Genomic DNA, 27,381 nt, shown 5'->3' on the forward strand with positions numbered 1-27,381 from the left:
CCTTCAGCATTTTTAGAAAGTACTTTGCATCTGAGCACCATCAGCTACAAACAGCTTACTATTTGACCATGAAACCTAATCGTACCAAATACAAGCAAAACATTTTTTTTTTAAATCCCAAGTAAACAGTCTGTATTCTAGCACACAATAGGTCTGTACCAATTAAATACAGTATGGCAGTATATAAATTACAGTTTCTTTACAGTAAATAGTAAAATACGAGAGTCCGCTTACTGTACACAACAATCAAAGAAAGAACAGCAGCTTTTCAGTAAGGTCCCAGGTATCTCAATCATTCACTTACTAAGAAACAAAGAAGAACAGATACAGTAGGCCATTCACTTCACTCATTTTTTACCGTGTTACTTTACAAATATCCAGAACGCTTGTACAGGCATCTACAGTATCTACATGTGGAACAACATTCTTAGGAATTTATGAGCACCAGACATAAATCCCTCCATCATTCCCATTATTAAAATAAACTTTACAGATTAAAATTACTTTAGCAGGCTCTATTTCATCTTGATAATAACCAGCAAGTAACAAGTGCAAAGTTTGCAGTCATCATCCATTTACTGCTTCTTTGTTTCCCCATTTCCCTCCCCACACCCAAAAAACCAACCCCCTCCCCCCAAAAAAAAAACCCCCAAAATGTTGTCCTCTCACACCCTTGCAGTAATACTGGTTCTGCAGACAAACTGCCCGGCTGGCTTAAGTTAACATGTAAAATGCCAGACATATAGCTTCAGGCATTGTTAGTCATTTCAATCCAATGCCAAGTCAGCACAGTGGCAGGCCTCTAGGAAGACAAAAAATATGAAGCAGTTGGATATTTCAGTGTGCTTAAACACAGAACATAAGGCTGCATGGTGCCCAGTGACTAAAAGAAACATGGCACCAAGTTATCAGTTAAAACATTTACAATAGAAAGATATCAACAGCAAATGTGTCAGTCTAAAACGAGTTCTTTGGTAATTAAGAACAGCAAACCGTAGCTTTTTTTTTTTCCCAAATACGGATTTACATCCTGTTTTTTCCACAATAAAATATTTTTTGTTGTTTAAAATATATCTCCCGAGTTGTTGCGTAACAAATAGTCCAGTACCTCAGTTATCTACAGATCAGCTTTAACTGTATTTTAGTGTGCAGCTGTATCTGCCCACTGGCAGACAAACTATAGATACACATTCATATATATATATAATATATATATTATTTATAAAAAAATTAGAGAATTAAGTCAAGGACTCCTCTAGAGAATACACATTCCGTATGGACAGATTAAAATGTACAATAGCTTCAAAAATCCATAAAGTTTTCTACACAGTGATGCGTGTAGTTAAGTGCAAAAATACTGCAGTTTAGTTAATCCAAGATTTCCTGTTTTCCTGTTTCCTAGAAAAGGCAGAAGCCGCTGCATCTCCTGAATTGCAGAGGACTTCTCCTGTTTTAGGAGTGGATGATGAGCCTTGAAGCACAGAACTTTTCCGTTTTTCTAAAGTGGAAGATGCCTGAGACCGTGAAGTGCCACTCCACTTCCTTGTGGAAGCTGGTGCTTTGCTGAGGCGCCCAGGACGAACAAAGACACCGTGTCGTGGTTTGCAGTGGAAGTACTCTCTGCCTTTTACGGTTCCATCGTGCTTCCCTTCAGTGAAAATAAATGCACAGAATTAATTGTTGGTACTTTAATTAGCCAAAGATATTCATGCTACAAGGCTATCTGTTAAATAGTCAAGATTTTTAATACTGAGTGATAAAGCCCAATGCATACCACACACTAGGGAAAACAAAACCTGGAAAGGAGGGCTTGAATTGTGACCAAAAGACGATTTCCTAAAGTATTACTTTTTAAACTGTCAGTTAATGTCAAACATTTGTTCATTTTACAAAATAAACTATCCTCAAAATCAACTGCTTACAAAGCTTAAAACATAGCTGTCAGAGAAACTTCCAGTATTACTGGTAATATCTATTCAACTACTAAAAACATAATCTTTTTTTAAAAGATCTGAAGCATTTCTGTAGGAATCTCTTAACTCTTGCAGAACATTGACATTTTCTGATCCCATTGAACTGAAGTTAAAGAAAACCCGTGCTCTATAATTAAGCTTTCCCAGTGGAGAAAAAAACCTACCAAACCCAACTCTGAAAGTTACAGACAGCAAACCTATCTGACAAGTCATGTCCATTGTTAGTACTGCCCACGAACATGCATGCTGATTTGAAAAAAAAAAATCTGCCAATTTTAGGCTTTGCATGTTTTTCTGATCTATAAAAACAGGCGGTACCAACAGGAACTACCATGACATGCAAGAGCAATATTCTGCATAAAGCAAGAACAACAGGGCTCTGAGCCAGTTAAAAATTAACCCTTAGCAAAGTATTCCTATAAACTGAAAGCCCAGACCTGGGTGTATTAGATTCCATGCCTGCATGAAATTAGAGATATTTCCCAAGACCAAACAGCATATGATTGTAGTTGAACTTCACAAATAGATGATGCTAACTGCATAGATAACCCAGAGCATATTTAGTCTTACCCAGCTGAACGTTTAGTTCAACTCCAACCCAGATTCCAGCTGAAAAATCCACCGTTCCAACGTATCTCACCGTGCCCATCTTATTACTTCCGACATGGACTTGTTCACCCACTGCCACCCAGCTAGGCAAGACGTGGGCTTGATCTGCAGAAGCACCTTCTTCACAATCGGAACCATCCAAATGGTCCTTCCCAATAAAATCATCTACGGAAGTGTCAGTCTCACGCTCTGAAGTCTCTTTTCCCAGTACAGAACACAAAGGGTTTTCCGCAGCATCTGCACGCCGGTCACCTGCTGCTGCTGCTGCTGCAGAGCCCAGCGGGCCCACGCACGTGCCCTGCTCCTTGTCGGTGCCTGGGGGTAACTCTGAGGCACTCACTCCATTAGAGGACACGAGGGAACATGGCTGTGGAGCTGTCGAATGGTCAAAGTCCTTTCCATCTTCGACGCCCATGAACTCTGTAAAGGAGTGATCTTCCAGAACGTCTGTCATGTGCTCTACGGTGGCTTCACGCGCTGAAAATTCAATTGTACGACAGGTATTTTTGCCATCCAAGGAACTTGAAGCTGAAGAAGATCCTGCTCTGGGTAACCGCTGAGAGTCTCTGTCAGTCTGTCCATCATGGAGGGACAGCGGTATTTGTTCTCTTAAGGCACTGTTTTCTTTCAGTGAAAACACAGGTAACTTTTCTCTCGCTAATTCCTTTTCTGACTCTCGACACTCCTTGTTCGAAGAAGATCTTAAATCATGTGCAAGAGATGATCCTGAGGGATCATTAGAGTCCAGCTCCTTCGTGTGACTGGCTAGCTGGTCTGTGCTATCACTACAGGGAACAAGCATGTCAGACAGAGTAGCATTAGAGGCACTGTGGGAAAAGTAGCCACTAGTAATACTGCTAGTGGTGGGGCTGCGGGATACCTCTTTCTCAAGAACACGTGAACTCATGAAGTCTGATTTAGAAGAAAACCATTCCCTGTTCTCCAGGCTAGCATTGTAAACACTGAAGTCAGCAAACTCCTCCGGTACGTAAGGCCGGAAATTTTGAAAACTTTGTGGACTTATCAGCTTCTTATTAATGGCCTCCAACTCACTGTCTTCCTCCTCAGAGTCCTGCAAGAGAGTGTTGTGTGGGATTAGGAACCTCTGACAGTAAAGTTTTCAAAATAAACTAACCTTCCTTGATTTTTTTCATTTCTGAATGTGGAGAAATATATATCTTCAAAATTATTTAATTAAAGAATGGAACATACCTCTGAAAAAAGCAGCTGGGAACATATCCTCTCTACACTGAGCTATGCAATTTTTACAAAATAAATTCTAAATAGTTCAGAAAATATAAAGCAATAAAGTTTGGCATAGGGAAAGCTCACAACATGAAAAAGTTGTATCTTTACATATTATCATCATACTAATTTTTTTAAAGCTATGTGTTATAAGCTTTTCTTCCCACAATTTAGACTAATTAAACCTATTAAAGATATTCTATAGAACTAATCGACCACCTAACAAGATAAACATAAATATCAATGGAAGAAGCCTCACAAGGTCTCAGCTGCAATATTAACATACATGCTATTAACATACAGGCTGTTAAAAACTATCCAGCACAATGGTATTTTCTATTATTCTGACACCAAAGAGGCTAAATAATTTTGATACCCTTAAGCCATCACACCTGAACACATTCACAATGTTTGAAAATAAAAGTAAAAGGATCAAATATTACAGAGAATCTTCAAGGAAGCATTGCTCCACATACACGTGTCTGGAGGGAAATAAGTGGCACTAATCAGCCTGGCAGAATTTGGAGGTAAATCCCTGAATCTCCCTTTGCTAATGAGTGGTGATGCAGCGACCAGCCCACAAACATCTCTGAAAGAGAGCCCATCTGAAGCTAAGGCCTTCCATCTGTCAAGATACGTGTGAGAAAAACCCCAGCAACACGGTTGGGCGGCTCTCCCACGGTAAAAATACAGCAGGCAGGACTCCACGTGGATGCTTGTTTAAGTACTCTGTTTTTCATATATGTATTTATTTATACATATATATGCATATCAAAACATATGTGTATATACACACACATATATATTAAAAATTGTTAGTTTACAGCAAATGCCCACTAGAAAGAATAGTATTTTCAGAAAAATGAAAACCGCTGAAGTACTTAAAGTTTAGCGGAACTCAAGCACCTATTATTTCTCTACTCCTTTATCTGCATCATGGATTTCAACTACTGACCAAGGCAGATCCCATGTGGTATCTGAAGTAGTTCGATGCTTTCAGACATCTGCCATGAATCGTGGATGCGAAAGCACAACACTTAACCAGATGACCAATGCACTGAGAACCAATACCATCAAGTTTAAGATAAACATCCTCTTGAAAATGTTTCCTGTACTTCATAATAACCAAGACTCCTCAAATAACTTTGTACAACAAAGCTTCAATTACATAGACAGCAAACAGTTTTGTTCAGTTTGCACACATCAGGATAACCACAGAACTGTTTAGATGGGAAGGCACCTCTGGAGATCATCTAGTCCAAACCCCACTGGCTCAAGCAGGGTCAGCCCAAGCAGATTGTCCAGGACTATGTCCAGTTGAGCAGGTTTTGAGATCTCCAGGGATGGAGACTCTGTAACCTCTCTGTGCAACCTATTCCAGCGTTTGACCACCATCGCAGGAAAAAAAAAAAAAAGTTTTCTTGTATTCAAGTGGAATCTCACGTGGTTTAATTTGTGCCCATTGCCTCATGTCCTGTCACTGGGCACTACTGAGAAGAGTCTGCCTTGTCATCATTCCCTCCCATCAGCTATTTTTATGCACTGATGAGATGCCCCTGAGCCTTGTCTCCTCCAGACTGAGCAGTCCTGGCTCTCCCAGCCCCTCCTCACATGTCAGATGCTCCAAGCCTTTAATTGTGTCTGTAACCTGCACCACCCATTCCAGTAATTCCCTATCTTTCTTGTACTGGGGAGCCCAGAACCAGACACAGTACCCCAGACAGAGCCTCGCTAGTGCCATAGGACCACCTCCTTCAACTTGCCAACAATGTCCAGTATACTGTTGGTCTTCTCTGCCACAAGAGTGCACTGCGGGCTCATGGCCAGCTTGTTCTCCATGAGTACCTCAAGGTACTTCTAAGGTAAAGCTGCTCTCCAGCCCATCTGCCCCCAATACGTACTGATGCCTGGCGCTGTTCCTTCCCAGATGCAAGACTTTGCATTTCCCCTTGTTGAACTTCATGAGATCCCTCTTTGCCCATTTCTCCAACTTGTTGAGGTCCCTTTGAACAGTAGCACAACCCTCTGGTGTATCAGCTGCTTCTCCCAGTCTTGTATCATCTGCAGACTTACTAAGGGTGCACACTGTCCAATCATCTAGATCATTAATGAAGGTGTTGAACAGTACTAGCCCCAGTTCAATACAGTTGAACAGTATTGAGCCCTGGAGCACACTGCTTGGTACTGGCCTCCAAACAGCACTTTACACCTCTGATCACAACCCTCCAGGCCCAGTCATTCAGCTGGTTTTTAATCCACTTTGCTGTTCACCTAACCCGTACTTGGTCAGCCCACCTATGTTGATGTTATAGGAGATAGCGTCAAAGGCTTTACTAAAAAGTCAAGGTAAACAACATCCACGGTTCTCTCCTCATCCACCAAGCCAGTCACCCTTTGTATTGGGTCTGGCTGAGATGGAGTTAATTCTCCCCACAGCAGCCCTCATGGTGCTGTGCTGTGTATCGGTAGCTAGCAAACTGTTGATAACACACCAGTGTTTTGGCTACTACTGAGCAGTGCCAGCACACATCAAGGCTTTCCAACATTTCTTTTTCCCCAGCAGCAGGCGGGGGGAGGGGACACAGCCAGGACAGCTGACCCAAACTGACCAAAGGGATATTCCATACCATATGACGTCTGCTCAGCAATAAGAAACTGAGAATAGGGGGAGGAACAGGGCGGAGGCATTCGTTTTTTGGGTTTTTTTTTTTTTATTTGTTTGGGGGTTTTTTGTTGGTTTTTTTTGTTGTTTGGTTTTTTTGGTTTTTTTTTGTTTTTTTTACAATGTTTGTCTTCCAGAGTAAGGGGCACGCATACTGAAGCCCTACTTCCCAGGAAATGGCTGGACATCGCCTGATGATGGGAAGTAGAGAATAATCTTTGCTTTTTGCTTTGCTTCTGCACGCAGCTTTTTGCTTCAGCTACATTAAACTGCCTTTATCTCGACCCACAAGTTTGGGGTTGGTTTTTTTTCATCTTCCTTTCTCCCCTCCCTGCCTTGCTGAGGAGGCGAATGATAGAGCGGCTCTGGTGGGCACCTGGCCCCCAGCCAGGGTCAACCCACCACACCCTTATTGTAGAAGGCAACTGAGGCTGGTCAAGCATGATTTTCCCCTTGTAAATCCATGCTGACTACTCCTAATCACCTTCTTGTCCTCCATGTGTTTGGAAATGCTTTCTAGGAGGATTTTCTCCATCACCTTCCCAGAGACAGAAGTGAGGCTGACCAGTTTGTAGTTTGCTGACTCTTTCTTCTTTGTCCTTCTTGAAGACAGGAGTGATACTTGCTCTCTTTCAGTCTTTCAGGTACCTCTCCCAATTGCCATGACATTCAAAGATAATCAAAAGTGGCCTTACAATAACATCAGCCAACTCCCTCGGCACTCATGGGTATGTTACTTAAACAAACATGCAGTTTGTTTAAGTGCTCCCCAACCTGGTGGTCCTCTACCAAGGGTAAAGTCTTCCTTGTTCCACACTTCCCCTTGGGTCTCAGGGGCTTGGGATTCCTGAAGGTTAGTTTTATAGACAAAGACTGAAGTAAAGAAGGCACTGACTTGGCCTTCTCCAAGGGATTTGTGACCAGTTCCCCCAGCCCAAGCTGCAGTGCAATTAACTAAAACATCCTCATAGGTCTATACTGGGAAACACATGCTTATATGACATGATCTTTCTCCTGATCTGGAGATGGATTTCCCGCCCCCCCCCCCCAGTTTTTGCTTGATTTTTTTTTTTTAAAGAACTGTAAAAATGTTCTAAGTGAGTTCACTTTTCTTTTATCTTGCATTTTTTAAGTGATCACCACTCGCTATGGCCCTTATCTATAACAAGGTCTCATGTTCAAGCTCACGGCAGATGTGATTCAGTCATGTTACCCATGCAGAACAGCCTCTTAAGTTGAATCAAGATTTCCAATAATATTAAATTTTTGTTGGCAGAGAAACCAGTATCTGAAGAAGATGCCTCTACTTGTCTATATCTAACAAATCCAACCAGATTTCAGATTATTAATACTTGCTCAAGTAAAGGCTTGGTATCCTTTGCTTACTATTTTTTACAGTTCTGCTTCAGAGTTATTTCTCATACAGAATTTGGATGAAGACTTTATTTTGAAATTATTTACTTCTCTGCAGAGGAGTCACAGTGTTATGAAATGTCACATGACTATTGAAAAGAATTTATATTACTGAAAATCTTGTTCTTTAGAACTGAAATCTATAGATAGTCCCTTTGAAAGCAAAGGACAAAATTAATGTCCACTTTATGGGGACTATGAATACTCTTCCAAGCACGAAACCAGTAAGCAAAGCATCTTTTTTGCACATTGAAGTATACCCGTTGCTTGTCTCTGAGGGATCCTTTCTCAACTATTCTGCTTACTCCTTCCCTTTCACCCTTATTACTTGTGCAAAAGTAAGTTTTGCTCTATGCAGAATTTCATAGTTTGTTGTTTGCAAGGTATTACAAACTCTAGCGTTTATCAAATGTGGTGGATTTAAGATACTACATGAACTCCAAACTGATAAGCATTTCATGGAGGAAGTAGTTCTATTGGATACTAGCTAAACATCCACTTGAAACCATAAGGCATTTTTATAACACAGTTCTTTGTTTCTCCTTTCAATCCTGCAAGATTCCTCATTTGACTGAACAAAATTTTAGTACACACAGGGTCCCTCTTCAGAATCAGACTGGATAAGAGGCGCTGTAACTGAGAAATGGCTCTACAGACACACAGACATTGGTGATTTGATTAGGAAAAGTCAAACAAGTAACCACACTGCCAGTCGTGTGTTGTTTCGGGGTTATCTATCACTGTAAATAAAAAAGCTGAAGTACAGAGAAACAGCCTTATTACTAGAACACGGGTTGTGAAGAATGCTGCAAATAGGTGATGAGACATCCCCTTGTGACAGACAAAAAGTATCCCTTGTGGGGACAAGAAACATTTCCTTTCAAAGCTCCTCTTGAGCTTCCCAATTGGGAAATTCCAGAAAGCAAGCAATTTCAGGGTTCTTCAAATTCCTGTGGATGTGAGATGTGGGGAAATAAGAAGGAAGCAACCTCGTACTACTCAGGCTATTGGTAGAAATAAAGACAAAATCCTTGAAAAACTGGTAAAGAAACTGTAGCCACTTCCCCGGAAGTAAACAGAGAGACTATAATGAAGAACAGATTAAAAACTGATAACGATAAGAATGCGCAAGTACTAAGGAGACAAGACTATACATTAAGATGTAGCAATAACAGAAGCCAAGTAAGCAAGACTAGAGAGCAGCTTCCCTACACCTGCTTTGTAACAAACATACTGTGTAGTTAAAAGTTAAAGTATCTGAGTTTTCAGATCCCTAAATTACAGCTCTCAAGTAACCCCAAAGATGCCAGTTTCCATTTTACTAATTTAAAAATCAGCAATACTTATTTAGTGGTTGCACCACTGGTGCTTCAATTTTCATTGTCTGCTAGGAGGATTTGCTCTTAGCTAAACCCCTCTGAGCCATGTTAATTACAGGCAGCATTCAAATACACTCAATATGACCATTTCATCTGACCGTAACATATTCCACTGTACTTGTATATTACATAAAGCATGCCCTTATGTCATCCTGTTTTGAAATAGTTGCAATATTAAACACATGTGGAACTACTGTCTGAAATTTTAAGTTGAATGCTCTATTGCAGGCCAACTGAATAAAAATATTTTTTGTTAACTGCTTTTTTTTTTTTTCTTCCTTTGACAGATGTGTTCTGAATATTTGTTCTGGTTTCAGCTGAGAGGGTTAATTTTCTTCATAGTACCTAGTATGGGGCTATGTTTTGGATGTGTGCTGGAAGCAGTGTTGATGATATAGAGATGTTTTTGTTATATGGACCTGTTGTTGTCAAGCAGTGCTTACACAGAGCCAGGGCCCCAGCAGGATGGCTGGGGGTGCATAAGAAGCTGGGAGGGGACACAGCCAGGACAGCTGACCTAAGGGATATTCCATACCATATGATGTCATGCTCAGTTCATAAGGAGCTTGGGGAAGAGGAAGAGGGGGGGGTGACAGTATTCGGACTGATGGCATTTGTCTTCCCAAGTCACCGTTACACATGATGGAGCCCTGCTTTCCTGGGGATGGCTGAACACCTGCCTGCCCATGGGAAGTGGAGAGTGAATTCCTTGCTTTGCTTTGCTTGTGCGTGCGGCTTTTGCTTTACCTATTAAACTGTCTTTATCTCAACCCACGAGTTTTCTCACTTTAACTCTTCCAATTCCCTCCTCCATCCCGATGCGGGGGGAGTGAGCAAGCTGTTGCATGGTGCTCAGCTGCCAGCTGGGGTAAAACCACAATATTCAAGAAAAGTTAAGAACAGGTCTCAGTGAAACATGAGAAAAAGGCCAAACATCATCCTTATGCCTACTTAAATGCATAACATTAGTTAAACTAGTTAAAATTATTAGCTTCCTGTATGTTTAGTCACTTTATTTCTACAGTATTATTACATGCTGTAAGATGCAAGTGAGCCTCACGCCTGAAGTGACACCAATCATCCAGTGATTTAGAGTATGAGGCCCTGCACCTTGGAGGGATCATTTACAATATTGATTAGCAATGTGAAAATTTCACCAGGAATCAGATGGAGAGGAATAGATGGCTGAAGCTTCATGTGGAGCCATGACGCTGCCCTAGTGTAATCTCTGAACTCATTCTGAGAGCACTATTCATGCAAGTGTGTGAAATTTATATTCCAGCCTAGTTAAACATAGTCTTGCTCCAGCTCTGAAAAGTGTGGGGTCTGGGAAGCCTACATCTTACAAAGGCTTCCTTCCTAAAGTGATAAAAAAGCCCCAGAAGCCATCATTTGATAAACCTGATATCATAAGCTGGCAGGGCTACACAAAACGGCCATCTCAACCTCCTCCCCACTAGTGGCTGCTAGTTCTTGCCTGCCCCTCCACCCTGGTACCCACTCAAGTGTCTACAGGCTGATAAGACAGGGGAGTAGATCCAAACGAAACATAACTCCATGGTAGTCCAGCCATCAGCTGGATGGATCAGTTCCCTTGATCTGACTTATTATGCAACTAAACAGCTCTGTTGATGGAAGGGAGAGGTCAACACAAGGATTGGAGCAGGCAGCTGAGAACTGAAAGAACAGTTCTTTCCAGGGCCCTGTTGGCTACAGCAGGTTTACAGCATTCAATGAATTAGTTCCATTCTAATTGGAAAAGCCTGGTGCAGGATGTTGCCCTTTTCCAGCTCTGAAAGCTTCTGCTTATCTTTGGAAAACAGCACAGACAAATGCCTGGGTTAATTCAGGGCACGCATGGGGTGGGACACTGTTTTTACCCAAGGGATTAAAACTGCCCTGAAGTTGCTATGGAAAAATTTATAACAATTTAGTTTCCAAGGGATGTTTTTCATCCCATTAGAAGATTATGTCTTCCAAATACCTTCATGCTGTTTGTATCAGTGACTCAGTGTGAGTCAGCTACCTTATGGAAAATTAACATGATTGAGAATAACACAGCTGCTACCCAAAACCAGCAGCCAAGCTTCAAATATACACACCAGAGTGCTCAGGATACCTTAGTTTAACAACCTACAAAATAGCATTAGAAATTCAGAACAGATTTTGTAATGAGTTGGCTATATGGCAGGTATGAAAATGACTGTTGAATAGGAAGAATCGATCACTAGCACTTAGTGGTAACACAGGCCTATAATACTTACGGGAAATAATCTGAAGGTTCTGAATTTTAAATCTAAAGCTCTGATTAAAGCAAGTATTTACAGCCATGTTCCACAGCCCAAAAACTGAGTCCATCATACAGCAGAAATTATGAAGCAGCAGTGAGAAAGGATTTGGCAGGTGAAGAGAAAAATAAAAAGCCCTCCACCTCAATTCACCGCCTGAATGATGATGAAGACAGGCTGCACGTTAATTATGAGCGGCAATCTTATTTTAGTCATATTATTTCCAAATCAGGCAATGAGAAGCTGTACCCACACCTAAATGCATGGTTACTTACACCAAATGGGATCATTCCATTTACTCTGGGGTATAGTCACAACATCTGGGTAACATACAAGGTATGTTAGAGTGACAGTAACATGGTTCCCCAAACCACCCTTTACTTGATATTTTTTACCCTGTAAAAACTAAAGCCTCCCCCCTCCCACCCACCTCACAAGACCAATCACATATGAATATTAAAAAAAAAAAAAATCCAAACCCCCCAAACAAAACCTCAAACCTCAATTGAGTTAGTTGCAACAACAGATTGCATTTGCAAGCCAGGTAAGCAACTGTTACAGTGATTACTTACAATCAAGCACAAGTGATTATATCCACGACACCTTTTTTCTGCTGCAGTAGCATAAGCACCTTAAGCCCACCACCAAATGGCCCTAAAATCCACCACCAGGCCTCATAACAGAAACCGGTACAAAACTTACAATCTTTTCCTCACGTACGCTACTGCTTTCTAGGGGCACGTGGCTGGCTTTACTTCCTGGAGGCACAGCACAGCCAGCGCAGTGCACCTGAGATGAAGGCATGCTCTGCAAAGGTTAAGACACACAACACATCACACAAACCACATCTCTGACCAGAGCGCTAAACGTGTACAAGCTGGAAAGGCATTAAGACACGATGAAAGTGGAACACCCATGCTGGCCAGATATACACCAGGAATTCAAGTTAATAGGTAGAGAAAGGCATGCTCTCCTCCCAACAGAGTTTTAGGTTGAGGAATATAGGTCAAAATTGTAACTGCCTTAGAACACTGTTTCATGGAATTAATATTTATTTTTGAAAAAACACACCAACATCTTGCTGGAAGAAAAAAAAAACCAAAACCCAGTTACTGTTACTTTAAAATAGAAGTACCCTATAAAGGAAAATACTTATCAGAGAGTGAAAAAAAGCCAAACAACCCCCCCCCCCCCAGTGTGTCAGGTAAAAATCAAACACCACAATCGCATCTCATATAAGGAACAGCCTGATTAATTTTACCAAAAATCACAAAATTCTATTGCATCAGATGCATGCTGCAAATGATTTGCCAAGTACACAAAATCACTTGATCTCCATTAAAAAAAAAAAAGGTGGTTTTCAAAGATTACCTCTTGACTAAGCAGAGGTCGGCTTTCAAGTGGGGTCTTCCTTTTATGCTCCTCTTTCACTGGCATTAAGGGTTTGAAAAACTTTGGTGGCTGAGGAGAAAATGCTTTAAAAGGGCTGGCCATTAAAGCATGGGAATTCTCTGATGCAACACCTAGGAAAAAAGCAAAAAATATGGTATTTCATTTCTTCATATCTTGACCACAAAAGCATAATTAAAAATAACAGACAGTTAAGCCATGCGTTTGGCAAGTTGATGGCTACAGAATGAATGTTAGTATTTCAGTATTGAACCACTGGCCCAAGCATGAGATAATCTTCCCTCATAGAGCTCTGCACTATGTCCCTCTGGCGAGTCAGGAAACAGAGGGAAAGCAGAGAACAGCAGTATCTGCCCTCTCCATTCTGAGGCTCCAGTATTTCTCCTTATCACCTCAGTCACCAAAACAGTAGGAAGTGCCCTTGAAACTGGAATTGACAGGTCTTTGCTTCCTGCGCTTCACCTGAGCTCTGCCCACAATGCTGCAATTCTGCCCTGGAACCAAGCCAGCGATCCTGCATGTCCAGGATGATCAAAAAAGGAAATCATAGGCAAGGAAGCAATGAAAAAACTCTCAGTCCCACCTTACTGCAGCAATGTGCCTGCCTGTATTGCCTGTTCAAGAAGAGTGTGTTACAATTTCACCTACAGAAAAAACCTCAAAAGGACCCTTCCCACTTTAACAAAAGCGTCTTCATTTTCAAATTAATGAACTAAAAGCAGCTCCTTTTCGGTGGTGGGTTGGGTTTTGTTGTTTTTTTTCTTGTACTGTTCTGATTCACATTTAGCTTGTTTTTCTGCCTTCCCTCTCATTTTGCTGGATACTTCCAATATCCTATCTTTTCCCAGATTTCTTCATGTACTTCTCCCTTTCTCTCCTATTGCCAGATTAAGTTTAGCTGCTGAAGCAAGAAGCTGGATAACGCATTTAGAAGAGTGCTGAGAATTTAATAGGAAAAGAGCACTAAGAATTTAATTATCAGCTTAATGCAGTAATTAAAAAGCCACAAACATTGTCATTACTTTATATATACTTTGTGTATACTTTAAAGTCTCACCACTGCCATCTTTGCTCTTGCGAGGTGACTCCCTGGGTAAAGTACCATAGCATGATACATCTTGATAACTGGAAGAACAGTCAGATATATCTAGGTGACTTTCCGACCAACCCTAAGAAACAAAAATACATAAATGTGCACGCTGATACAGGCAAACATGGAAAAATTAATAGGTAAACTCAGAGGTAGAGGTTTTGTTCTTTTTAAAAAAACCTAAGGAATGTCAAGTTACTGACTTCAAGACAATTTTGTCTCACGCAGATGGATTATTTAGAAGGTAATTAACTTTTCAGTGAAGTATATTAAGTTTTGCTATAATTTCCCCTTAAATATTAGTTTCTACAATTCTAATATGAAGAGCAGAGAATGACAGGAAGGTTTAATTCAAAATAATACATCATTAATGCAGCCTTTTGTAGATATATTATGTAAACAGACAGTGAAAATACCATTTTCCTTTTTTTTCCCATCCAATTCTTACATACATCTTGCTTAGAAGAGGGAATGAATCTGAGAATGTGTGCTGTTTACCATTTTCTGAACTTCACATTTACATACCTTATCATCATCATCACAGGCAGAAAGATCTAGTCGGCTACAGGACACCTGCAAAACACCAGCAGGCAGAATGACAAAAATCCCTACATTTATTTATAAAATATAATGCCTTGAAGAGACATTGTGATCATTTAGTCCTAACAATGTTTGTGTTACCTCTTTTCAGGTAAGAGTATTTATAAGGACAGCTACATTTGTTCTGTATGAATGGATGGCAGGAGAACGCATAAAATGTACACAAAATGGAAACTATCCCTTATACTAAGAAAAAAGTTAAAAGGACTTTGAAGCAAAAGGAACTTGAATCAGGGCAGTCGTCATCCTAAACCACTTCCAAAACTGTCAGAGTTTAGACCAACCCTCCCACTTCCCTCTCAACATTGTCATCTCCCAGATCAGACAGTTGTGGGGGACGGTTTTCTATTAAATGACCGATTCATTTTCATTCATGACAACTTTGCTACAGGTTGGTTAGTCCTAGCTCAGAATACTTATTATGAGATTACATTGTGGAAGTATCACATCAGCACACAGACACCACCCTCCTGCCCAATTAGTACTAATTTACCAGAGGATAAAGGGTCCTTACATTGTGGACATTTGGAGTGCTGATGCTCCTGCGGATGTTTCTCGCTTTGGTGGAGAGTGCCTCTTTGACTGTGACTGCCTGCATAAAGAAATGGACACTAAAAAAAGTGCTCGTATCAAAGATGGACAATGCCATGGTCTGCTCATGAGAAATGATCAAGCAGGATCAGACCTTTTTCAGTGTGGCTAACAACAGCAAACAGGGCTTGCCTTTGCAAACTGAATTTGCACACACAACCACCAAAGTTTGCTTCTGAAATTCATTCTTTGGCTTTTGCCTGTTTAGGTTCCGAGTACTACTACAACATTGCCAGCTACACTTACTAAAACCACCAGTGTTGGAATTCTGTATTTCACAGAAGTAACTTAGTCTTATATTTATCCATCCAATGTTCTCTAAAAAAAACCTTCCCCGAACTAAAAACCAAGCAACACCTCATGTTTTTAAGAGATCAATCATCTCTACTTGAATTCTCATAATCCAGTTCATAAGGTGCAAGAAGTGCCTTTTCCTTGCCTGTCTTAGTCGTTCAAGGCTCAAAATGTTCTCCACTTGCAGCACACCACGTGTGTATTTTTCAATGTACGTTTCGCCATCAGATGTGCCCTCATTCTCACTCCTTGCAGCCATCAGCGCTAAGGTCTCGCGATCCTCAATTTCTTCTGTAGCCTAAATTACAAGTTACACTATTGAGGTTTTTAAAAATTAAAGCGTATTGGTTTTAATATATTGATTTGCTTATTTAGACCATCTCAATCCAGAAATTAATTTAAATTGATAATCCTTAACTTAATCAGTAATCCTATTTATAATATATAAGAATCCTAATTATAATCAATGATCCAGGACAGATGTAAATTATGTTGAACTAAGAAGTCATGCTTGGGACAAGTTTTGCACATTTATTGTGGTCAATGTACTTCCGGGAATAATGCATATATAACTGAAAATTGCATATGTTAAGGATTAACTAATGCCAACTTCCTAGGCGAGTAAATGCAACTTACTTCCCAGATCTTAGATATTCTGTGTGATTTCCCTAGAGTTCAAAATTTAAGTACTACTACACAAAAGTGACAATTAAATGGCAACAACACTATTATTTTCATTTGTCCAGTTTGTTTATATTTAAAATAAATTTTATACTACATTTATAATTTGTACAAGCTTTTTCTATAAAAAGCAATTTATATTCCTGTGAATTCATTTTCCCAGCTATTATGTTTTCACTGACCTGAACATCCCTCTAACTACCTTCTATATTCTCTCTGTAGACACTAATACAATTTCAAAAATAGCTTTACTACAAGAACTCAGCTAAACACAGTAGAAGAGAAAATAAAATTCCCAGTTTTCAACTTTTTAAAGATAAACACGATCTCACCACTGAACTTCAGAATATACACTTTGGCAAGCCGCCCCCATTAGTAAAGCAGAACATTTACTTCCCAATCAGTATCACCCACTACAGTAGGTAATTCTGTTCCTTTCAGTGAATTTACCAGAGAAATATGGTATAATTTACCTTTGGTATATTGGATACTATTTCATAGGTCACTCCACAGGCATAGTATATATTTTTCAAGGATATTCTCCTTTTCAGGCTCTGGGTAAAACTCTAGAAACAAAGTAATTTTCAATTATCATTTTGACAATAATTATTTGTGACATTCTAAGAGATAAAAGGTCGCAATGCAAAAATGTAGTTTACCACAAAAGCATATTTTTCAGGACCATAATTCAATACGTTCCTTTTTAGCATCAGTGATCCTTTAAGTAACCTTTACACCCCTGTGCTCAGTAGACAATGCTACTAAGTTCAACCAAAAACATTCTCCTCCGAATTTGTACTGATGCTCTATCGTTATGTATTAACTTGTAACTGAGAAACTGTGGCTGTTAATAAGTCTGTATATTAGAGACACCAACTTTTCTCATTTTGTCAGCCACCTGTTAAACAGACAGAAAATTCCTTTTGCAATAGCAAAGCATAACTCTGCTTTCTAGCCATAACGGAAACGCTAACCAAAGTTCTCACTGTTGTAATCATGAGTTTAGCATGCTTCATTGCCAGGTAGCCCGTACACCACTAACTGCCAACGTAACTTTCATCTAATAAGGGATTTTAGACAAATGAAACTAGCAAAGGACAATATGCCAAATGCAAAAAGGCAGGGGATCCAGCTGCTTAGCAAGTTGCTTAGAAGTAGATGGCTGTTTTGTGCTCCTCCCCCCCACTGTGCGGCAAGATCTGAAGCAATTCTGAAATCACCTTTGGTCTCAATCATCTGGGAAACAAAGGAGTGTGATTTCAGAGAGCACCTCATTGTCTAAACCCACGAAGCAGCAAAGCAAGGGGAACAGCAACCACTGTTGCGGCCAAAGAAAACACCCTATCCAAAATCATTGTGTTAAATGGGGGTAGAGATGTATACATTTGGGTAGCAGTGGGAAACAAGCCTAGTCTGTAATTAACAGAGAAAGCAGCAAAGAGAAAGAAAAAAGATCTATTGTGTTTAGACTGAACATTTGAAGGCCCCAAAGATGCTTTCAGGAATAGAGTGGCTATAGTGACCCTGTATTAGATAAGCTACTGCAAGCTTCTCTAAATCAAAGAACATTTCAAATTGTATAGACAGGAAGGTAAACTTCTTTTTTGTTACAAAGTAACACCCGTTACACTCTGAACCAAATCAGGCTGAAAAATAGACACTTCAAAGCACTATACCAGAAGTGCACAGCTTCACTGCAACCTATAATAATCTGTTTTTCATTTGTCTTTCCTAATAATTGAAGAGACCAAACTTACACAAAATGAAGCAAGCAGCTAAGTAGACACATTCATAAAATTAAGGATATGAAAGAAAATCAGTAACAAAAAACTCCAAAAACTTATTACCTGCTTGTTATAAATATTGGCTGCAATCCTTTTGCGTAATACCAGTTCCATTGCAGCAGGATGGCTGAGCTGCACAGTAGTCTTCACTATTAAGTAAATTCTCTCATTTGGAGGAGTCACCCTGTTCAGGTGCACTGAATCATGGACAGAAGAGTCCCAAGCAGCAGTGGCTGAAACCTATGCAGACAAATGAAACGGAGGAAAGAAAGAGAAATCAAAGATTCAATTACTCTAACAACTGGTATAATTTATAATGACTTAACATGATGTGAAACAATTCTTTAATGAAAGAAAAATAAGCATCATTGCACAAAGTGGAGTCAAACCTCCTTTTCATAGCAAGGAATTTATCAGAAGCAGCATAAGAGTGTCAAGATATTAGGGAATACAATTGTGAGCACAATCCCTGCACTGTGCAAACCCTGCCCCAAAAGGAAGTCTTCACACAGCTGAAGACAGAAAGGAAAGCAGAAGCAAGACTGGAGGAAGGAATAAAAATCCTATTGAATTTAATAAACTTTTAATACAGTTGCAATGTCAAATCTTCCACCTGCATTGACTTAGGTTATAACAGCCCATACAGAATAAACATACTCCCATCCTGCAGAACATCTTTTTCCTTCCCCCTGCCTCCTCCCCAACTCAGGCACCCCATTTATTCTGGAAATGGTCTCTGAAGCAATGGCCTGAGTTGGCACAGAATGTGGAAGAAATAAGTTAAGAAGTTCCAAAACAGATTCAGAACCATTCTTCTCCAACGATTCCCAAACTTTATATTTAAAAAAGCAATTGTGTACTATAAAGAAAAGGGTTTTATTTAAATATTAAGCTTTGCCTAGTGTGCACAATAAATGAAGCAGTTTTTTCTGAAGAATCAAGAGCCTGCAAGAGGAATGATGAAGGGGTGAGGAAAGAAGAAAAAGGGATTTTGAGTCAGGCAGCTGAATTAGTCTTTTGCCAAGAAGAGCTAAGACTTGTCACCTCTGAATTAAGGCAGAAGAGCTAACAAGTCATATCCTCTTAAATTCTAAATAAATAGGGCAGAAAATGAAGGCTGCACCAGATACAGATGGTACTTCTAAGACAGAAAGATAATCATAATGATTAAATACATACAAGTAGAAAACAAAATATAAGAAGAAAGTGTTAACATAAGCTGCAGTTGTCAAGAAGGAGGCTGGCTAACAATTTACCTCATCGTCACTGTGTTTTATGATCGGCAGATAAAAGAATGGACTCCCATGCTCCTTTGGTAGTATTGAGTTAACTCCTGATGCATGGGGACCTATAAGTTGTTCATTGGCACTGAGGTCATCAGCTAATGAAACAAATGTGCAAAGAATGAAATAGTTTTATACCAAAGGATATTAATATATAGAGGCAAAGTTGTAATACAAAGTTGTAATAAAGTCCTGCCCATATTTCATTATACATTTAATCCCCATTAATCTTATTACTATGCATAATTTTGAAGACGATTTCAGCATACAAAAGAAAGGAAGTAAACCCAGGCTAAGACTCAGCCTGAACACATTCTCATGAAACCCAAACAAAATTGAAAACTCTTTCTAGGTATTCATAACATTAATTTACCCAGCCAGAAAAAATCTGATTTATCTACCTGTCAGTCTAACTGGCTCATCTCTTAGTTAAATCACTTCTGATGTATCAGGGAATCTTTAAATTGAGAATAGCAGTTCTGGCTACACTAGGCTTTTAGCTAAACAAAAAAAAGTTGTGCAATAATCCATCAATCTGTTTAAATATCCTGTTTGGTCTTCTGTCTGCTAATCTCTGCTGATAATGAAAAAACAAATGATAACATTTTTTGTGAGCATAGATGAAGGAAAGCATGTATATAATTTTCCAAAAGGAGCTTCTAAAGCAGGTATTAATGTGTTGCCTACATAAACATGTCTAGTAGCCCACTGAAGTGCTGGATGTGACAAAGCCTGTGGATTCTCCTCTGCTTTATGTCCAAGTTTATACTTACAGATTTGCTTCCTAAATAGTCCTTAAATGTAGTGCTAACTCTAGTCTCTTGTTGCTTATGGGTTACTATCTATGTCCTAAGAGTATATATACTAATAGTCATCTTGCATGTAAAATGAAACACCTTCAAGAGAGAACATACAGATTTCTCTAACAAAACGCTCATTGTAGTCCTAACATGCTCTTCATTAAACCAGCAGTTTAAAACTCTACACATACCTCAGTGGAAGAAGGTCTGGAAGCATTGGGAGATTCTCCATCAGTGCTTTTAAGATATGTGAATTTGTACATCAAAACATATACAGGATTTTCTTATCCGCTGTCCAATTTAAGCTAAGATTGCTCTCTCATGCCATTTTCTGTTGTACAGCCTATCCCTGTACTTGTATGTTCCCTGATTTTTACCTTTATTTTAAAATAGTTGTGCTTAATTATTCCAACATACAGAATCAGAAAAAAAAACCATTTCACAAGCCATATCAGACAGTGCCATTGCCAGAGCTTGCTTGATTTCTTCGGCATTTCAAATTAATTCTTCCATTTATCAATTTATTGATCCAAACTAATCCCTGCCACCCAAGTTTCCTAATCTGCTGTTACAACATACCATTCAAATCAAGGAAGAGGACAGGTATATGAGTTTCCATTCCTGCAGGTGGAATCCTGAAACAAAACAAACTGCTGTCAACAGGCAAATTCATATCTAAGATAATTTGGGTAAACAGATCTCTATGCAAGATTCATATTAACTGCAACCAATGACTAAGGCTGTCAACATTTTGATGGTTAATTTGAATATCTATGTTGCACAGACAATATTTTGTTTATCTACACATGCAGCTAGATGTAGTGCTTGACCAAAACTTAATTCACACCGCACAGCACATTTCTGTTGCTGTGAGGATGACAGTTTTAAACATCCTGTTCTGTATCTTAGAAAGATAACTGGTTGTAGTTATTGCATACATAAAGGTTAGCAACCTTTCAAACAACTAGATACATAACTACTGGCAAGGCATAGTCTTTGTATCAATAAATACACTTTTTGCTGTACGAGCACAGCATGCTTCAGGCGGATAAGGGAAAAAAATGACAAGGAAAGATTATCACTACATCATTCACCCAATGAAGATATTGGGTATTATCACAGACATTAGCGTACACTTGATTAGAGCCATATTTCTTGTCCACACGTTCCCAAATCTAACACGTTGCATTCCTCATCTTTGCACATCAGTTCCAATTATCTTAGCTAAAACACAAATTTAAATGAAATGAAATGAATTTTTTCCCTCCCTACTCCTTTTTAATAAAATTATAATGTGTTCTACCATTCATTCTTGAATCACTCCTTTTTTAAAAGGAGTCAAACCACAGGTTAACTCTCTCAGACAAGTCTAAAATACTATCTTAAATTCAAAAGTGATTTTCAGACCTTGAAAGCTATCTCAAAGCTACTTTATGTAATTTGTTAACTAAGTAAACCTTTCTTACATTCAAACCAGCATCTGACTTTCTAGCCCTCTGCCAGCTGAATGTAATCGGTAGCATTACAGGAAAATGTAGAAAGCTCTAAAACATCTTCAGATTTTTACTTTGTAGCATGCAACATTCATGTAGAAAAAGCTAACCACCCCAATGTTTTTTCTGAACGTACCAATTTGCAGGGGCACCGGGAATTCCGCTGCCTGGTGCTGGAACAAACACTGCATTCCTCTCTTCTGTCAGCCCTACCCATTGCTCAACCAGCCGGGCTTCTCGTTCTATATCATCCTCAGATTTTTCTACAGTGAAAGAGATTAATATTATATATGAGATACATTCGCTGTGGTATAGGGAATAAAGTACTTACGACAGGGACTTTAAGCTTCAAACCTTGTTTATTGCTGATCTTTTGAATCTGCTCATCCAAGTATTCTCTGCGTTTTATCAATGCATCAGACCACCTTTCTCGCACACAGTTTAAATCTTCTTCCTAACACGGAAAAAGAAAAAACAAGTTATGAGGTTATGCGGTTAAGATTAAAGGGCGGTGAATTTTGTGATAATTTCATCAGAATTGGTATTAAACAGCTTGCATGATGCAGAAAACTTTTTTCCCCAAATGACATGCACACTGATTAAGTACCTCATCACCCATGAATGGAAGCTTATTGCTTTCAAGTCTCAAATTCCAACAGGAGGAAAAGAAAACGTGACTACCTCAGTTGCTGAACAGAATTATACACCATAGGCTAATTACTCACAGAAGTAGCAATCAAACTTTTTAACAGCATATGGAATAGGAAAAACAGGTATCATCAGTTGATCGTAAGTTCTCCTGAAGATTAGACAGGTCAGTATGCCCTCAAACCTGCACAAAATTCCATTGCTAGCAGCTGCCATAAGTGCAATTAGAAGATTTCTCATGCAAACAAATCCCGTCATGCAATCATGCTTTGTGGTATCACAGAAAATCTGGTTCATTCTTCTCTGTGATGTCAGGAAGCGCACAAACAGCCCGCAAGAAGTTAGTACCTAACTGGTATTTTTGACATTTCTGTAAAACCTAATACATCATCTCAAGGGATGTCAGCATTCTCAACTAACTGGATTTTACTTCTGTAAAGCTGCCTACTAGAAATAAGTCTTCCATGTAGACATGTGCAATGTGTTTTACTTTTTAGGCATTTCCTCTTTTGCCCTTCATTGCCTTGTAAATGATTCTTCTGTTATGCTTTCTAAACTGTGACTGTCCTGTATTTACTTATCAGACAAAAAGCCAAGCTCAAGGTTTTTTTCTGTGCAGATAGAAAGAGCTTCACTGAAGCTTCCATATTCCCCCCACTCACACCCTCCCGTCTCTCCCCCACTAGCATTTCAGAAAACTGCACAACTAAAAAGGTTACAATGTTTTCTTTAGAAAACAAACAAAAACCCCTATGCTGTATAATTTGGTTGTGAAAGATGCCTGCAACTGCAGGTGGTCGTTCTTTATTCTATGATACACATTGGGAACTGTTTTCATTCAAAATTAAAGGCTTTTATTCATATCGCAATTCATGTAGCCAGTTAGGAGAGCTGACTGCGGAGTACTAGAGAAGAGAGCACACTGCAAAAGTATAAAGTCACAAGATAAATGGAAATAGCAGTGTTTTATAGCCCAGGTAGCCTCTTAAATGCACAGCATATATATATTTCAAAGCCGGTTTTGCTTGCTCCAGTACATTTGTTCATTTGAAAGTTGCTGGCTATTAGCATTAGCTGTGCCCCATGCCACAGGATTGACAGCAACAGCAGCAATACCTGGTAACTATCCATATCACCACCATCATCCTCCTCTTTCTGGTAGGAGAAAATAAATTTTGTAAAACACAAAAGAACATGCATTTCTCTCAACAGAAAAACTCACAGAAATACCCCAAAACATGAATAACAAACATTTCTGCCACAAACTTATATGATGTTAAAATTACAGCATTCAAATAACCAAAGTCTTATTAACAGGTAGAAACAGATTCTTTTCATTACAGACTATAGCATCTCAACCATGATTTGAGAATTAGTGAATATATTTACAAAAATATTATGATAGAATACAGTGCCAGAAAAAGGACTGAGCAAGCATATCACCCATCTTCATGTTTTACAGTTTTGTCTGTATTTAAGGCTGTAATTACTTGTGGTTCTGAATGCACCTCGCTTCCTTAGGTAGCCCGTTCCGCTTGTTCTTTGCCATTGCTGTTAAAAGCATGCTTTATTTCCAGTATGAATTTGTCCAGTATCACCTTGAAGCCATTTATACTTCTTAAGAATTTTTCTGCTAAATGAAATAGTGATGGCTATTTCCAATTCTGATCAAGTAACAGCTCAGTCCTTTTTGAAAAAATAGACAGTTGCCTCACTATAAGACATTTTCTCTATTTTTTTTTTTTCCTGCTTTTCCTCTCCTTGACTTTTGCCATCCTTGTTAGGGAAGGAAATTAATGGATCTAGGAATCTACTATTAATCACTTCTACACGCAAAGGTAAAACCAATTTCAATATTGCTGCTGTCTTATGTAAACTCAACTACCACACTTGGCTCTTTATCAGTTATGTACCAAGTTATAAGCAAAAAAAAAGAAAAAAAAAACCCCAACAAACCCCCCCCCCCCAATTTAGCAGCATATGCTTACATTATACATATTGGCCTCAAACACATGTAAAACTGCAAAATTACATATCATGTATCAGTGTGCTAAGGTTCCTTATGGAACTATGGTGGGCTGGCTCTAGAACAGCAAAAACCAACCAACCAAAAAAAAAAGTGTAAATCCACACATGAAAAAGTAACCATCTTACCTGGTAGCTGTCCAAGCCCCTTTGTAGTTTGGTTGATCTGGCAGTCACACCACCTACAGAGACTGAAAGAATTGCTTCTACCATGAGAGGCAATGTTCCCGAGTGTTGTACAGGTTTCACTGTCACCTGAACTCTGCGAGAATGACCCTGAACAGGTAATTGAGAGATAGAAAGAAAGAAAGAGAGGGCAAGAGAAAAAACAGAGAAAAACTAAGAATAAAATTAAGAATCAATTTAGGCACGGATAAGATGACAGGAAAAAGATACGTACCTGCCTAAGCTGGAAAATCCCCCCTGTGTTTACATCTTTTGCCTGATGGAGTTCAACTGCAGTATATTCTCCCATCTCATTCAATTCTTGTATGGAAATCCACATTTCTATTCTTCGAGTTACTTCATTCCACCTAAAAAGACATCCCCACAAAAACTAATGTTTGCCTCAAAGTATATTTCGTGCACCGCAAATATTAGAAAGCCTTTGGAAAGTTGATGGAATCATTCATGAGTAATTTATTATCTGTACCTGTCTCTCAGTGTCCTAGTTTTAGCATGAAGAGAATCAACTTCCCAAACAGAACTGCCATTGCCACTACATCTGTGACCCCACACCTCAATAGCAAGAGCTCCTTCTGAAATGAACTCCAAAAACTCCTCTGTGACGTTCACCATGTAGTCCTGACAATGAGAAAAACAAATTGCATCCAATCAAATGAAATAATTGTATCTCAACTAGTTTGTAAGGACACAACAAACTAACCACTTGCATGGTAAAACCATACAGTTTGGATCATAAAGCTCCACTCTGGTCAAGAAAGTTGAGAAACACGCAATCTCAGCAATTCCTGCTTCTGCATACTGCATTTCATGCTTTGAAAATTTCCATTAAAATGATGTCACAGCTCCAATAATCTTTATACAATGAAAACTATAGTTTAATGACATCTTATTACATACTCATTTGGTAAACTCAGCAACTTAAAGATGACATCTGAAAAGACCAATAATTAAAAGATTTTTTCATTTTGCTGCATTTTGAAGCAGTAATGAGGTGAAATATTATGGCATTCTAAAGTATAGTCAAAAGTCATTAGTTATATGACTTGATTCCCTCCTTCTTCCCCCAGCAAAACTAGGCTCAAATCCTAAATTGCTTATCTCAAACATACCATCCTCCTGGTAACACTATTTCATAATAAAAATAGTTACCTTACAGTGAGAGAAGGTCACTGTAAAATGAGCATCCTTGCTCTGAGGTGAAGGCACATCTGGATCTACCACTGGTGCCGCTATTGATTCGCATTGATCCCAAAATGTATATTGACAAAAGACAAAGTTGGAGAGATTAGGTGGCAGTCCAGTTGCTTCTTTTATTTTTACCTGAGGAGACAAGACAGATGTTCTCATAAATATGATTGTTTCTTCTTCAGTTGTAAATTGTACAAAACCTAAATTTTTAATCCAAAAGTACCAACAGCCAAGAAGAATTTTTAAAGGACACCTCCAATTGCTTTCTAAGGATGTCTCTATTTCGGAAATTTATATTTTGCATACACAGAATTGCAAATGCAAGGAAAGCAGTTACACGCATCTAACTACCCACCCATGTGCATGTTTTGTTTGAGGAAGCTGATAAGTTCAAGTGGACAATAAGGCACTTCCATCACAGAAGAAATGAAATCCAGACACCACCCATAGATTCTACATTGTATGATCAAACAAACCACAGGAAGTGGTTACACAGAAAAACCGTTTCCCCGTCTGTGTCTGCCAAGAAGGACAGCCCTTGTAATGTCAGTATTTATGACAGACTGGCATATACTAGAAACTAATGCAAATTTATTCCCAGTCACAGGCAACCACAGCCAGACTGACCTACGCTGAACCAGAACAAGAAAAGCCTCTCTTCTCTTTAGAGAACTTTAAGCAAGCAATAACCTACACAGCTTAGTACTTTACATCAGACCGACTACATAGTTACGAAGGCCTGAAACTGTTAACTTCATCCTGTGTTCTCACTTACCCTGCAGGACAGCTTTTTTGCTCTATGAATAATTTCTCCATTGTTATCCATGACTTCCAGACTCCCACTCTCACTGGAGTTCTCAGATGAGTCATCTCCTTCTACTACACGTTCTGGGACAGACCCAGTGACTCGCATTACTTCAACATGCAACCGTCCTGCAACCTAAGGCAAGAGAAATACTAAGGACCTGTGCACAAGGGACTTAAAGACATTAAGATGGTAAATATCTAACTCTAGGAGGTATGCAGAAACAGAACTGAACAGCTCTCAACCACCAAATGAAAAGCAACAATGTCAAAAAAAGAGGAAAAATAAAAAAATAATTATTTGCATGCAGAACTACTGACCTTTTTAATTCACACACAACAGAAAAGGCATAGAGTGTCATGACTGTACATCAAAACCTTAGTATGCTGGGTTTTGTCCAGTTACCTACAGACACTAGAAATTGCCCAGCTACTATTTTAGTAGCTGGGAAACTGTAAACAATTAAACAGAAAACATACATAGCAATTTGCAAAGCGCTTATTCACTGGGGAAGCAAGACACTAAGCATCATTCGCTTGTTGAAAATTGAGTGTACATTAAGTCTCCCGGCAAAAAGCCATGTTAGCCCCGTAGGTATGAGTGTATAGGTGTGCCCAGCCCGTTATACATTAGGGCAGTATTTGGATTTACCTCCCCCTGCTGGCTGATGATGGGCACAGCGTACTGCAGCTTAACATCATAGAAAAGGCACTCCAAAAACACGTTTGCGACGCCAATTAAATTGTGATTCTCTTGCGCTTCATAAAAAGGATCGCCTCTTCTGCCAATGAGCTTCCTTACCTGTTTTAAAGATCACAAAAGGTATGTCAAAAACTGTAAGCGTGGGAAGACAAAAATCAAATAACCACATAGTATGGGATCATGGTACAAAAATTAAGTCACTGCCCATCTTTTCTGTTCCTTCCTGTTACAT

The 27,381-nt window shown here is 39.2% G+C and overlaps 1 protein-coding gene across 5 annotated transcripts in view; it reads right to left on the reverse strand.

Moving 5' to 3' along the window:
- Positions 1-337: 337 nt before the first annotated feature.
- Positions 338-27,381, reverse strand: part of KIF13A (kinesin family member 13A) — a 120,035-nt gene continuing 92,991 nt past the window's right edge. For 2 of the 5 annotated variants that reach the window (XM_075745136.1, XM_075745140.1), the window contains 21 exons: positions 27,099-27,248; positions 26,418-26,582; positions 25,604-25,774; positions 24,921-25,072; positions 24,669-24,801; positions 24,398-24,544; positions 23,360-23,398; positions 21,950-22,049; positions 21,732-21,858; positions 20,682-20,737; positions 19,276-19,400; positions 18,083-18,259; positions 16,709-16,801; positions 15,700-15,852; positions 15,184-15,261; positions 14,595-14,642; positions 14,037-14,148; positions 12,941-13,092; positions 12,272-12,376; positions 2,544-3,654; positions 338-1,648 (listed from right to left, as the gene is read on the reverse strand). In XM_075745136.1, the coding sequence (XP_075601251.1) occupies positions 1,365-1,648; positions 2,544-3,654; positions 12,272-12,376; positions 12,941-13,092; positions 14,037-14,148; positions 14,595-14,642; positions 15,184-15,261; positions 15,700-15,852; positions 16,709-16,801; positions 18,083-18,259; positions 19,276-19,400; positions 20,682-20,737; positions 21,732-21,858; positions 21,950-22,049; positions 23,360-23,398; positions 24,398-24,544; positions 24,669-24,801; positions 24,921-25,072; positions 25,604-25,774; positions 26,418-26,582; positions 27,099-27,248 (3,678 nt within the window). In that variant the 3' untranslated portion in view covers positions 338-1,364. The remainder of the gene's footprint in view (positions 1,649-2,543; positions 3,655-12,271; positions 12,377-12,940; positions 13,093-14,036; positions 14,149-14,594; positions 14,643-15,183; positions 15,262-15,699; positions 15,853-16,708; positions 16,802-18,082; positions 18,260-19,275; positions 19,401-20,681; positions 20,738-21,731; positions 21,859-21,949; positions 22,050-23,359; positions 23,399-24,397; positions 24,545-24,668; positions 24,802-24,920; positions 25,073-25,603; positions 25,775-26,417; positions 26,583-27,098; positions 27,249-27,381) is intronic. The other 3 variants (XM_075745137.1, XM_075745138.1, XM_075745141.1) reach the window with 3 other exon arrangements.

The sequence above is a fragment of the Balearica regulorum genome, chromosome 2, assembly GCF_011004875.1.
Source record: "Balearica regulorum gibbericeps isolate bBalReg1 chromosome 2, bBalReg1.pri, whole genome shotgun sequence".
Lineage (NCBI taxonomy): Eukaryota > Metazoa > Chordata > Aves > Gruiformes > Gruidae > Balearica > Balearica regulorum.